At 66.5% G+C, this 11,836-nt stretch overlaps 1 protein-coding gene across 2 annotated transcripts in view; it reads left to right on the forward strand.

Moving 5' to 3' along the window:
- Positions 1-695: 695 nt before the first annotated feature.
- CASKIN1 (CASK interacting protein 1) overlaps positions 696-11,836 on the forward strand; it is a 22,147-nt gene continuing 11,006 nt past the window's right edge. For both annotated transcript variants that reach the window (XM_019541858.1, XM_019541859.1), the window contains exons 1-12: positions 696-766; positions 2,224-2,321; positions 2,550-2,695; positions 3,027-3,122; positions 3,310-3,440; positions 3,613-3,721; positions 3,924-4,032; positions 4,902-4,996; positions 5,165-5,282; positions 7,309-7,524; positions 10,913-11,023; positions 11,248-11,366. In XM_019541858.1, coding sequence (XP_019397403.1) covers positions 2,552-2,695; positions 3,027-3,122; positions 3,310-3,440; positions 3,613-3,721; positions 3,924-4,032; positions 4,902-4,996; positions 5,165-5,282; positions 7,309-7,524; positions 10,913-11,023; positions 11,248-11,366 — 1,248 coding nt within the window. In that variant the 5' untranslated portion in view covers positions 696-766; positions 2,224-2,321; positions 2,550-2,551. The remainder of the gene's footprint in view (positions 767-2,223; positions 2,322-2,549; positions 2,696-3,026; positions 3,123-3,309; positions 3,441-3,612; positions 3,722-3,923; positions 4,033-4,901; positions 4,997-5,164; positions 5,283-7,308; positions 7,525-10,912; positions 11,024-11,247; positions 11,367-11,836) is intronic.

Here is an 11,836-nt window from a genome sequence, read left to right on the forward strand (position 1 = left end):
GTGCATGGATGTGTGGGTGCAGTCCAGGGACTATGTAGGCATGCGCATGGGTGTGCGTGTATGCAGTTCATGGGCTGTGCATGTTCAGTCCATGGGCTGTGGATGTCTGCATGGGTGTGTGCATGCAAGTCCATGGAGTGTGTACCTATGGGCAAGTTCATGGGGTGTGCACATGGGCTGTGCAGTGTGTGCAGTCCATGGAGTGTGCATGGGGTGTGTGTGTGTGTGCAGTTCATGGGCTGTACATGTGTGTGTCCAGATGCAGTCCATGCAGCGTGTACGTGAGCAGGCATGTACGTGGGTGGGTGTGTGTGCAGATCATGGGGGGGTACACATATGTGTATGTGTTCAGTCCATAGAGTGTGCAAGCATGTGAATGGGTGTGTATGTGTGTACAGTTCATGGAGTGTGGATGTGAGTGTATGCAGTCCATGGAGTGTGCATGGATGCATGCGTGCGTGCACGCAGTTAGCACGTGGGGCGTGCGAGCCAGAGCCTGGACGCAGGGGGCACTCTGGCAAGCTGAGGACTTGCACTGACTGGCTCGTGGCCCCGGGGACGTCGTGTCTGTGGGCTGCAGGTGCCACCCTAGGGAGGCAGCATGTCGGACTGCCCCTCCCCGGGCCCCGTGGGCTGTGCCATCCTGCCGCTACCCTGGGCGTGGATCAGAGCACCAGGCAAATGCCCTCATTCCCCCTTCTCTCTCCCTCCTAGAGCTCCTCGGATCCGCGAAGAAAGTCAACGTCAACTTCCAGGACACTGATGGGTGAGTGCCTGCCCCGGAGCTGTGGCTGGGGGCAGCGCCATCAGCCTGGGGCGAGGGGCAGCATCTCGTGCCCCATCTTGCTGGCACCTGAGTGGGTCCCGGGGCAGGCTCTCGCCCCACGGGTTTTTCTCGCTGGCTGATGAGGGGCGGGATCCCGGGCGCCTCCTGGATGGATGCACGGATGGGACCGTTGCAATGGCAGACCCCAGACCTCGCTGGGAGCAGGAGCTGCAGCGGGTCGGAGCGTCCCCCGCCACGTGCCAGCTGCGGGTTAGCCGTGCCTGCTGCGATGAGCGATGAGCTGTGCGACAGCGCTGTTGGCTGGGAGCTCGTGGCCCACCTGCCCCGCTCCTCCCCGTCCCACCGTGGTCTGTGCCCCGTGGCGCGGACCGCTGAGCTGCGAGCCGTTCTCCCACCAGCACGGGCCCGAGTTTCCCTGTGGGGCTACCCCAGCTGTTCCTTGTTGGCTCTGGCAGGAGGGCAGTTGATGCCCGCGGGCAGCACAGCCCGCCTGGGGTTAGGATGCTTCCAGGAGACAGCCACGCATGGCGACGGGGCTGTGTCCAGCCGGCACCGAGGTGGATCTGCTCTCACGCGGCCACGTGCCAGGGCTCTGGGCACGGAGGCTGCCGGCGTAGGGTCTGCCGTCCCCACCAGCTCGGGAGGCACGTGGCCGGCTCCAGCCTCGGCCAGAGCAGCTGGAGAACTGGGTCACAAGGGGGAGGGGGGTCTGCGGTTCACCAGCGGCCTCCCTCTGTCGTCTGCCGATCGTCCCTCGCTCAGAGTCCTGCGGCACTTGCAGCCCCGATCCCGGCTGGATCGCAGCCCCGGCCTGCCTGGCTCCTGGCCTCGCCCTGCGGGCATCCCCCTGCCTATGGCGGGGTGGGCTCTGCTGGGCTGCATCTCCTTTGGGGCTGGGAGGCTTGGAGCTTCCCACTCGGGTGAGCGTCTCCAGGGGCTTAGCTGGGATCACGCAGCTGGGTTTCCCACGACACTTGACCCCCAAGTTCTCCCTGGAGAAGCCTCCCAGTATTGCCCCGGAGCCGCGGGGCTCGGCTGGGGAAGCCTTTCCCCAGCAGAGATCCCTTGGGGCAGGTTAAGTACAGCCATGCAAGGCAGAGCGAGTGCCACGTGCACCCTCCTTGCTCCGCTCCGTTTCTCCCGGCCTTGATCCTTGTGGCGCGTGGTGCGGTCCAGTGTAGCGCGTCTCTGCGAGGCTGCCAGGGAAGGCGGCTGGGGTCCCCCAGGCGGCTTTGGGGGGGTCCTGGAGGGGGGCCAGACACAGGCCAGCGAGCAAAGAGCTGCAAGAGGGGGGCACTGAGCCCCCCAGGCAGGGATGGGGGCAGCTCTGCTCCCTCGCCTTGGGGCATTGCTCCAGCGCCCTGTGCCGTGCCAGAGTGATGCCCACCGGCCTGGCCGAAGGAGCCCCTGCTTCACCTCGTGCTTTGCACCCCCAGGTTCTCCGCCCTGCACCATGCGGCCCTCAATGGCAATACGGAGCTCATCTCGCTGCTGCTGGAAGCCCAGGCCGCCGTGGACATTAAGGACAACAAAGGTGAGAGCGAGGCGGGGGCTAGCATGCAGCTCGAGCTGGGCAGCCAGACCCTGCCTGGGCTGTGAGTGTCTTCCAGGGCACCGCAGTGAGCGGAGCTGAACACCTTGTCCGCTCTGGGTGGGGTGGTCCAGCCCAGGCCCACGTCCCCTGGCACCTGGACATTGCACCAGCCAAGAGCTGGCCGGACACGGTGCCCCCACTCAGCCGGGCGCTGCCTCTGCCCCGCAGGGATGCGGCCCCTGCACTATGCCGCCTGGCAGGGCAAGAAGGAGCCGATGAAGATGGTGCTGAAGGCAGGGTCAGCTGTGAACGCCCAGTCAGATGAGGGCCAGATCCCCCTGCATCTGGCGGCCCAGCATGGGCACTACGACGTGGTACGGGAGGTGCAGGGGCCCTGATCGCTGCTTCGTGGCACTGAGCTGCTGTCTTCATGGTGGGGTGGGGGGTATGTGGCTGCTTAAGCCTCAGGTGTCCCTGGGTCCGGACCCTCCTACCCCATGCATGGGGGCTCTGGACTTCCCCCCATCTCCCCATGGCAGCTCCATGGGCGTGCTTGGCCCTTTCCGAATGCCGGGGTTCTCCGCATGTGCTGTGGGGCATAGTGTGTGCAGGAGGGTTTGGGTGGGGACAGCAGGGCCAGTCACTCAGGAGCCCACCCTCCACCCCTCCGGGAGCATCGTGCTGAGCCAGTCTGGTCTCTCCCAGTCCGAGATGCTGCTGCAGCACCAGTCCAACCCCTGCATCGTGGACAACTCTGGCAAAACGCCGCTGGACTTGGCTTGCGAGTTTGGCCGCGTCGGGGTAAGTCCTCCCATGCCCCACGAGGCAAGGCCGGGTACTTCTAGGCACCGGGTGGCTGGGAGGAGACTCTGGGGGCATCTGTTGTTGCACCATGTTTGGGGGCAAAGCCCTTCCGACCAGTCCCCTGCACACTGCGGGCTCCAGCGCCCGTCCCCATGTCTCCACTTGCTCCATGTCGCTGCCCCAGGTGGTGCAGCTGCTGCTGAACAGCAACATGTGTGCGGCGCTGCTGGAGCCCAAGCCTGGGGATGCCACCGACCCCAATGGCACCAGCCCCCTGCACCTGGCCGCCAAGAACGGGCACATTGACATCATCCGGTGAGCATCGCGGGGGCTGGACCCGAACAAGTGGTCACGGTGGGAGGGAGCATCCTCCTGCTGGGACTGCTGTGCCAGGCTGTGGGCACCGACGGAGCAGGGGGCTGTAAGCTGGGCTGCTGGTCAGGAGCGAGGGGCCGTCTTGCTCAGCTGGCCCCTGCTGCGCCCGCAGGCTGCTGCTGCAGGCGGGCATCGACATCAACCGGCAGACCAAGGCGGGCACGGCCCTGCACGAGGCGGCTCTGTGTGGCAAGACCGACGTGGTGCGGCTCCTGCTGGATGTAAGGGCCCTCGCAGCTCCGCTGGGGTCAGGGGGCATGGACGACCTGGCTGCAGGGGCAGGGGCTGGTAGTGCACGCTCTTGGTGTCGTTGTGCATCCCCTGAGCGTGTACCAGTCCCCTTGAGTGCTGGGCAGGGGCTTGGGGCTGCATCCTGCTGTGCATGCCAGCTCTGGGCCCCAAGCCCCTGCCTGTGCCCTGCAGAGCGGGATCAATGCCCACGTCAGGAACACGTACAACCAGACGGCGCTGGACATCGTCAACCAGTTCACCGCCACCCAGGCCAGCAAGGAGATCAAGCAGATGCTGCGAGGTGAGAAGCCCCCCAGCCCCTTCCCATGGAGGTGCAGGACCAAGGGGGAGGGGAGCGCACACCGTTGCTTGAGGTCAGGCAGGGGCTGCCCCCAGGAGCCAGCTTGGCCCCTACAAGGAGCGTGAGACAGGGCAGGGGGCTCCGGGTCTCTGATGCTGTCTCCAGGTTGCGAGGAGGATGCCGGCCAAGGACTTGAAGTTGCAGCAAAGCAAGTCTAGGGTGGAGATCAGGAGACACTTTGCTGTCAAAGCAGGGAGGCTGTGGGATGGACATAGGGGCGGGGGGGACTCGCCATCACTGCAGGGGCTCGAGGGGAGGGTGGGCAGCCGCTGGTCGGGGATGATCCAGGTGTAGCAATGCCTGTGCGCTGCTATGGGGGTTTCCGGGCTCTGCTGCTTGCCCCCCCATTTCTGCTCCATGTGTCAGGGGTTTTATAAGCCTCCCCCAGAGGTGCTGGGTGCAGCCCGGGCTGGGCATAGGGCTGTGCCAGTGCTCCCCCGGGACCCAGATCTGGAGGGTCTTGCCTCTGCACTCGGGCTCAGACCGATGCTGCACTGCAGGCGGGAAGGGATTTCCCTCCTGGTTAAACTGGTGCAGGCTGTGGGGGGGGTTGCCTTCCTCTGTGGTGGGGGCATAGTCTTGGCCTCGGGGCTCGGGAGTGTGTTTTTAAACAACCTTGCACAGAGAGGACATTGCTGCCGGGGTCCCTGCAGCAGGCTGGGGTGTGAGGTCTGTTGTGTCAGGGCTGACGGTCGTCGTCGGTAGAGTTTAGATGCTGGGTGTATGGACGGGGCTGATCCTGCCTGAGGCAGGGCTTGGGCTAGATGCCCCCCGAGCTCCCTCCCTGTGACCCCAACTCTGTCCCGCAGACGCCTCGGCCGCGCTGCAGGTCCGGGCCGTCAAGGATTACTGCAACAACTACGACCTGACCAGCCTGAATGTGAAGGCCGGCGATGTCATTACCGTGAGTGTGGGGCCGTGGGGGAGCAGTGCGGGCCAGGTGCCCGCCCACCCCGGATCCCCGGTGTCTGGGCCGGGGGGTGCTCTGCCGCTGGGCTGGGAGTCCCAGGCCAGAGGCTCCTGGGCTCAGCCCTGGCACTGCCCCATGCCCCCGCGCCTTTGCGGCCTGCAGGTGCTGGAGCAGCACGCGGACGGGCGGTGGAAGGGCTGCATCCACGACAACCGGACCGGCAACGACCGCGTGGGCTACTTCCCGTCCAGCCTCGTCGAAGCCATCAGCAAGCGAACAGGCAAATGCCCATCTGCTGCCCGGCGCAGTGCGGGGCTTGGTGGGGAGGAGGGCCACGGCTCTGCGTCTCTGGATGGGACCACGAGCCTGGGAGCTGCTTTGGAGAGGGGAGAGAGGCCTGCGGACAGCGGTGTGATGGGCCATGCGCTGGGGACCTGCGGGCCAAGCTGGAGCTGGCTGCCCCTTGCTGGGGGTTGCCCCAGGGGGATGAGATGGGGCGCGAGGCACACCCCCTCCCTGCACCGTCTGTGGGCAGCACTGCCAGTCCGGACCGTGGGCTGTGTGGGCGGACGGTGCTGAGGAGGGGTCTCGGGGTGCGAGCGCTGGGACTGGTGCCATGGGCTGGAGGGGGCTCGGTGCCCGGGGTCGTGCAGAGGGGGCAGCAAGAGGCGGGAAAGCCCCCGTCAGTGCGGTGGCCGTGGCCGGGGCGAGCCCACGTCTGTGCCCATGCGGATGGGGTCTGCTGGCTGGTCCCGCTCTGTCCCCATCCTGCCTCCTCTGGGGCATCCTTGTAGCCTGAAGGCAGCTCCTGCAAGCAGCCCATCCGGGCCGTGGTGTGTCCGTCTGACCCCACACGTGCCCAAGCATCCTGTGTCTGGGGGCCGGGGTCTCCATGCAGCACCCCGGTGACCCTCTCCTGTACCCACCTCTTCATCCCCACCGTCCTCCCTCTCCCCACACCAGACCCTGCCCACGTGCCCTATCCTCCACGAATCCCGGGGAGCCGTGGCTGTCCCGGTGGCTGGGGCACAGGGTCCCTGGTGCCTGGCGCCTGGCACGTCGCCATCATGGGCCTGCCGCGGTCCTGGGGTCTGCGAGCTGACATCGCGGGGGCGCGAGTTGTGTTTGGTGCACGGGAGACACGGTTGCAGCGGGGATGGACGCCTCTGTCCATGCCCAGCTCAGCCAGGCCCCGGCATCCAATGCCCACGTCTGCAATGGGCGCCGGAGCGTGGGTTTCACGGGGAGCGCGGCGCCGTCTGGAGCCCGGGCGCCCCATCCGCCCTCCAGCCCACGGCATCCCCAGGGCGCGCGGCGGCTCCTTCCCGGAGCATCGGCTGTCAGTCCAAGCGTGGCGGGAGGGCCGGTGCAACGAGAGCTTTCCAAGGCGGCTATCGATCGATCGGTGGATGGGAGCGCTGCCCTGGCCGGCCCCGCGCCGCGGTCGCACGGGCCGAGCGCCGGTCTGTCTGGCTTTCTCGGAGGCCGGTGCCGGAAACGGCAGCCGCTAAATTGGGCCTGAAGCGAGCCAGGGACGCGGGTGGCCTGCCCTCGCTGGCATGTGGAGAGGTGCGGGAGGGGATGGGGGCCGAGAGCCACGTCCCCTTGGCAGAGGGGCGAACCAGCCCGGGGTGCGTGGGGCTTGCTCCCTGGCCGGGGCAGGCTCGGTCGGTCGTGTGGCGGGCGTCTTTGGTACCAAAGGGAGCGACCCGCTGGGCTGCTCCAGCCTGGCTCCGTGCCGGGGGCACCTGGGCTCTCATCCCGGCGGGATTGGGGCACGCGGGGCCGGCGGGGGTCCCTGGTGACGTCGCTGCCCGCAGCTCTTCCAGGTGCAGGGAGCTGTGGGGTCTGGACCACGGTGTCTGCCCCGTGCATGGGCGCTGCGGGGTGGGGGCTCCAGAGCACGGCCCGCAGAGCTGGTCCTCGTTAGGGGCCATCGTCAGGATGCCTTTGCTAGGTGCCAATGGGTGCTGCGGCCTTGGTAACGAACTGCCACGCCGGCAGGACATCAGCCAGCCCCCCCTGCCCCCCAAGAGTTGGCCGTGGCTGGGGTATCTGCCCCAGGGCAGCGTCCGTGGCCTGCTCTCGCTGCTCCCAGCCTGGCCCGGAGCCTGTGTGCTGCACGCGGTGGGGGGAGAGAGGCGATCCCCAGGCTGCTGCCCCCCCAGGGCTGCCCCGAGGCTGCGTTCAGGCCCCCGCTGGGCTTGGCTCGGCTTTGCTTTTGGTTGTCTGTGTTGTGCGCGGCTGGCTCTGAGCGCGGCCCCGGAGCCCTTTCATTTTGTCTCTTGTTATGTTTCTGTTATCAGGTTCGTGGGAAACGGTAACCATTAGCCAGCACTATCAAATGATCCCGCTCCCGGGCCCCGGGGCAGCTGTGCTTAATGGCGACGCCTCGGCCCATCCGCTCCATCTCCTGCCTCCACCTCCACCTCCTCCATCACATTCCCATCAGCCTCTTTTCAGTTCCTTTGGCTATCACAGGCTGCCCCATAGCCCTGCGGGGGAGCGGCACTGTGGACAAGGTAGTTTGCGGCTCGCTTCATTGCTTTCATTTACGCTGGGTTTTGGTGGGCCTGGCTGGCTTGGTTTTTTTCCATTTGGCTTCTTCCTTCCCTTTGCTTCAGTGTGTGTGAGAGCAGGCATGTAAGCGTGTGTGTATGTGCAAGCAGGCATGTGTGTGTGCAGGCATATATGCATATGTGCGTGTGAGCAGGCATGTGTATGTGCATGGGAGCAGGGTTGCATGTGCATGCAAGCATGTGGGTTTGTGTGTGCAAGCAGGCCTATGAGCAGGGGTATGTGTGTGCAGGTGTGTGTGTGTGTACATGTCAGCAGGTGTGCGTGTGTGCCAGCATTTGTATGTATGTGTTTGCATGTGAGCAGGCATATATGTGTGTGTGTGTGTGTGTGTGTGTGTGTGTGTGGAGATGTGTACGTGTGAACTAGCTTGTGTGTATGTGCAAGCATGAGTGCATGTGAGCAGGCACATGTGTACACATGCAAGCAGGCATATGTGTGGGTGTATGTGTGCGTGTGTGTACGTGTGTGTGACTGCACATGCATGCAAGCATGCTTGTGGGGATGTTTACATGCAAGTAGGGGTATGTGTGTGTGAGTATGTGCGACTGCACATGTAGGCAAGTGTATGCACATGGGGGGGTGTGCAAGCCGGTACGCGTGGCCATGTGTATATGAATGCATGTACATGAACATGTGCGTGTGTGCGCACATTTGTAACGAGGCATGTCTGTGCATGTGTGTGTGAGCATGCATTCATCCAAGCACATGTGTGTGCAAGCAGGTGTGTACAGCTTCCCTCCCTGCTTCCCTCCCTAGAACTGCCCTAGCATGAGTGCGGCACATGGACCTGCCCCAGCGTGAGGGTGGGCCTGGGGGTTGCTGCCTCCCCTTCCCCCCCCCCCCACACACCCATGCACACGCGCATGCACACACACACAGCCGACTGCAGCGGGAAGGCTCCAGGCAGGGCCAGGACAGCAGCCCGGGGCCAGGAGCCCCGTCGAGCGCCGTGCTGGCAAGGGAAGGACGTCGGGGACACCGAGAGCAGGGTGCCAGCCCCCACGGTTCCTCCTGGCACTTGGACTTGCTGTCCCGGTACCTGGTGCCAACGGGGTCAGGGTGGGGCAGGGAGAATCCCTCCCCAGGAGCAGGGAAGGGGCCCGGGGTCGGCTGAGACCCTGGCGCAGGGCTGTGGTGCTGCCCGAGGTGGTGGCTCCCAGCTTGTGCAGGTTCCCCTGTGCTGGTGCGGCTGCGGGGCATGGCTCTGAGCAGATCCTGGTGACTGGGGTGAAGCCAGGGCTCTTGCCCCCGCGGGGACCCGGGCCCACATGCCCCCTTGTCCCTCCCCACTGCGGCCCAGGTGCCCCGTCTCTCATCCTCTCCCCGTGCCTCGGCTGCGTTGTCCGGGGCCTGCTTGGCACTTGCAGCGTAACGAGTCTGGCGGGTCTCGGGCCAGGCGGGGATGGCGCGTACAGCGGAGGGTGCATGCAAGCCCCGTGCATACCGGGGCCCTGCGTTGCCTCCTGCCGCAGGGAGGGTCAGCCGCATCCTGGCTCATTAGCAGTGTGGTCGCCCATCTCCTGCTCTCGACTCCACGGCAGATTTATCACCCTGCAGCCTAACGAGAGCCGTTAACGAAGAGCGATGGCCTCTGCAGTGACACCTCCCGGCTGCGCTGGTGGGGCTGCGCGGGGCGTCGGGCAGACCTCCAGCCCCGAAAGGCCCCAAAGGGCAGGCTGGGTTTGCTCCTTGCTGCCCCGCTTCAGGGCCCAGCCCGCTGGGCACTGGGGCTTGAGCTCCTCCAGGAGCCGGCTCTTGAAACGGCCGCCGGACACCCTTCTTGGAGGGCTGCCGGGTGCAGGAGCCTGGGGATGTGCCCAGCCAAGGCTGCAGCCCATCTCTGTCCCCCCAGTGCTGCCGACGGGCTTTTTCTTCCTCCAGGGCTAGAAATGGAGCGAGGCGCCTGCGGCCTGGTGCAGGGGAATCCGGAGCCTGCGGGTTTCTGTGTAAATGCAACGCATGGGCTCCCCCTGCCGGTCCTGGCGTGTCCCCGAGCACCACGGAGGAGCCGGGTCCTGCTCCACCTGCAGCCTGTGCTAGCGATGGGGGGTGGGGGGTGCTGGCAGCGCCACAGGCAGCAGGATTGCATCCTCCGTGGCTCGCCGCAGGGCCCTGGGGCCCTTGGGGTTGCAGCCGGGCGGGCTTTTGTCCATGTTCTTGCCCACAGCCCCTAACTTGGAGCCGTCGGCTATACCAAGCGAAGTGCCATGAAGGAGCCACATGTCCTCGGGCTGCCGGGGGCATCGGGCTGCGCCCGGCAGGTCCATGGGCATGGGAGGGCACCAGGCAGACGCTGCAGGGTCCAGGCACAGCCGTGGTTCTCTCCACGTGCCTGCCGTCCCTGCTTAGCGTGGGGGGCTGGCGCACAGCGGTGCTAACCAGCCTGCCTGCAGCATGGCGTGGGGGCGGCTGCGCGGCCTGCGATTTCAAGTGACCTGATGTAGTGGGGCTGCTGTCTACACGCGGCTCCGGCCCTCCACGCTTGGGTTTGCTGCTGGCGTGGGTGGGAGGTGATGACAGCCTTGTCCTGGGGGCAGGAGATGAGACCCAGGGAACCTGCGCCGTGGCGGGCTCCGCGGCCCGCTGCCTGGCTTGGGGCTGGGGCAGTGCAGCCCCAGGCCTGGAGACAGAGGTCGGGGCTGCCACTACCCTCGCTATCCCAGCCCCACGCCCGGCTGAGCCCTTGCTTCACTGGGGATAATCTGGGCACAGCCAGGCCCTGTTGCTGCTGTTGGAAGGCACTCGCCAGGAGCTGTGATGCAGCCGGTGCCCGGGTGCCTGCGGGGAGAGGCCGTGCAGCACGGCAGGGTGCCCCCAGGCTGAGCCGTGCCCGCTGACTCCGGCGTGGCGGGACGTGGCGATGGCACAGGGCTTGCGGGGGCATTCCCAGGTCTACGAATGAGAGCTGGGCTGCGGTGGCTGCACCAGGGCTGAGCTATGAGACCAAAAGCTCCTGGCTCCTTGCACAGGGAGTGCAAGCCCCAGGAACACCCCCGTGTGTCCCTGGAGGTGCAAGGGTAGGCATCACGTGCGCCATGCCCGGCAGTCTCTGGTGTGGTGCCTCTGGCTGGGGAGAAGCCCGCAGCCGGTGGTGCCTGCCCCAGCTGCAGGGGAGCCCCAGGCCCGGGAGGGGTCTTTTTGCTGGGGCAGTGCTGCCTCCTGCCCTCCCATGCCAGCAGGGCCTGTGCCGGTACGCGGCATGGGGGCTCAGGGTGATGCTCAGCTGGGGGGGGTCTCGCCGTGCTGCCCCGATGCCAGCCGGGCAGTGCCACCCTGCTCCTGCACCCCCTTCTCCTGGTCCCGCTCACCGCCTCTGCTTTGCTCCGCCAGGTTCACGCGGGTCTGACATGAGCCCATCCCACCTGTCACCCTCGCAAGGCGGGTCACCGGCCACGCCGGCGCCAGCCGAGGAGATCTGGGTGCTGCGGAAACCCTTTGCAGGTATTTGCTGTGCGTGTGCGTGTGCATGGGGGGGTGCATGCCCTGTGACGCTGCGGTGCCCGCCGTCAGCAAACTTGCAACCCCAGCCAGCCAGGGCTGTGTGATGCCGTCGTGCAGCAGCACACCTGTCCATGCACGGTGCACCCGGGGGCGTCCGGGCCCTGTACGGCAGGGCGATGCCTTGCTTAGCACCCGCGTCTCTGACTCTCCCTTCCCCGTGGCAGGTGGCGACCGCAGCAGCCTGGGCAGCACCGGCAGCGTGGCCAGCGCACGGAGCTCGGGCAGCGGGCAGAGCGCGGGCAGTGGGGGTCACGCCCTGCACGCCGGCTCGGAAGGGGTCAAGGTAAGGGGCTGGGAGCTGGCAGCACAGCTCCTGGGCGAGCTGGCACGGGTGGCATCAGGGTCTCCATCACCGGGGCATCCCCATGCAGTGCTCTGCCCTGTTCTGGGGTGGGAGCAGAGCCGAGATCCTCCGACTGGGCCTGGGGCCGGCCCCCCTCCCCTTCTAGCTGCAGGGCAGCTGCCTGGGCCCGTGCCCAGCCGAGCGCGATCGCCATGGAAACGCCAAACCGGAGCGTGGCTGGCACGGCGGGCAGCGCTCCGGCTTGCTCAGCCGGGACCGGCGCACGCGGCCCCCAGGCCGGCTCGGTTGGGCTCGTGCCGCGGGGAACCCCCCCACCTGCCTCCCGAGCGTGGGATCCGGGGGGGTGGGCTCTGGGCGCCTGCCAGGCAGGCGCGGGGGTGTCGCGGCGCTGCAGCCCCCGCCGCCGGTTGCCGGATGCGAGGCACCATCTGTGCTGCGAGCGCCGTTCT

Source organism: Crocodylus porosus, unplaced genomic scaffold (genome assembly GCF_001723895.1).
Source record: "Crocodylus porosus isolate Cpor-Errol unplaced genomic scaffold, CroPor_comp1, whole genome shotgun sequence".
Classification (NCBI taxonomy): Eukaryota; Metazoa; Chordata; order Crocodylia; family Crocodylidae; genus Crocodylus; species Crocodylus porosus.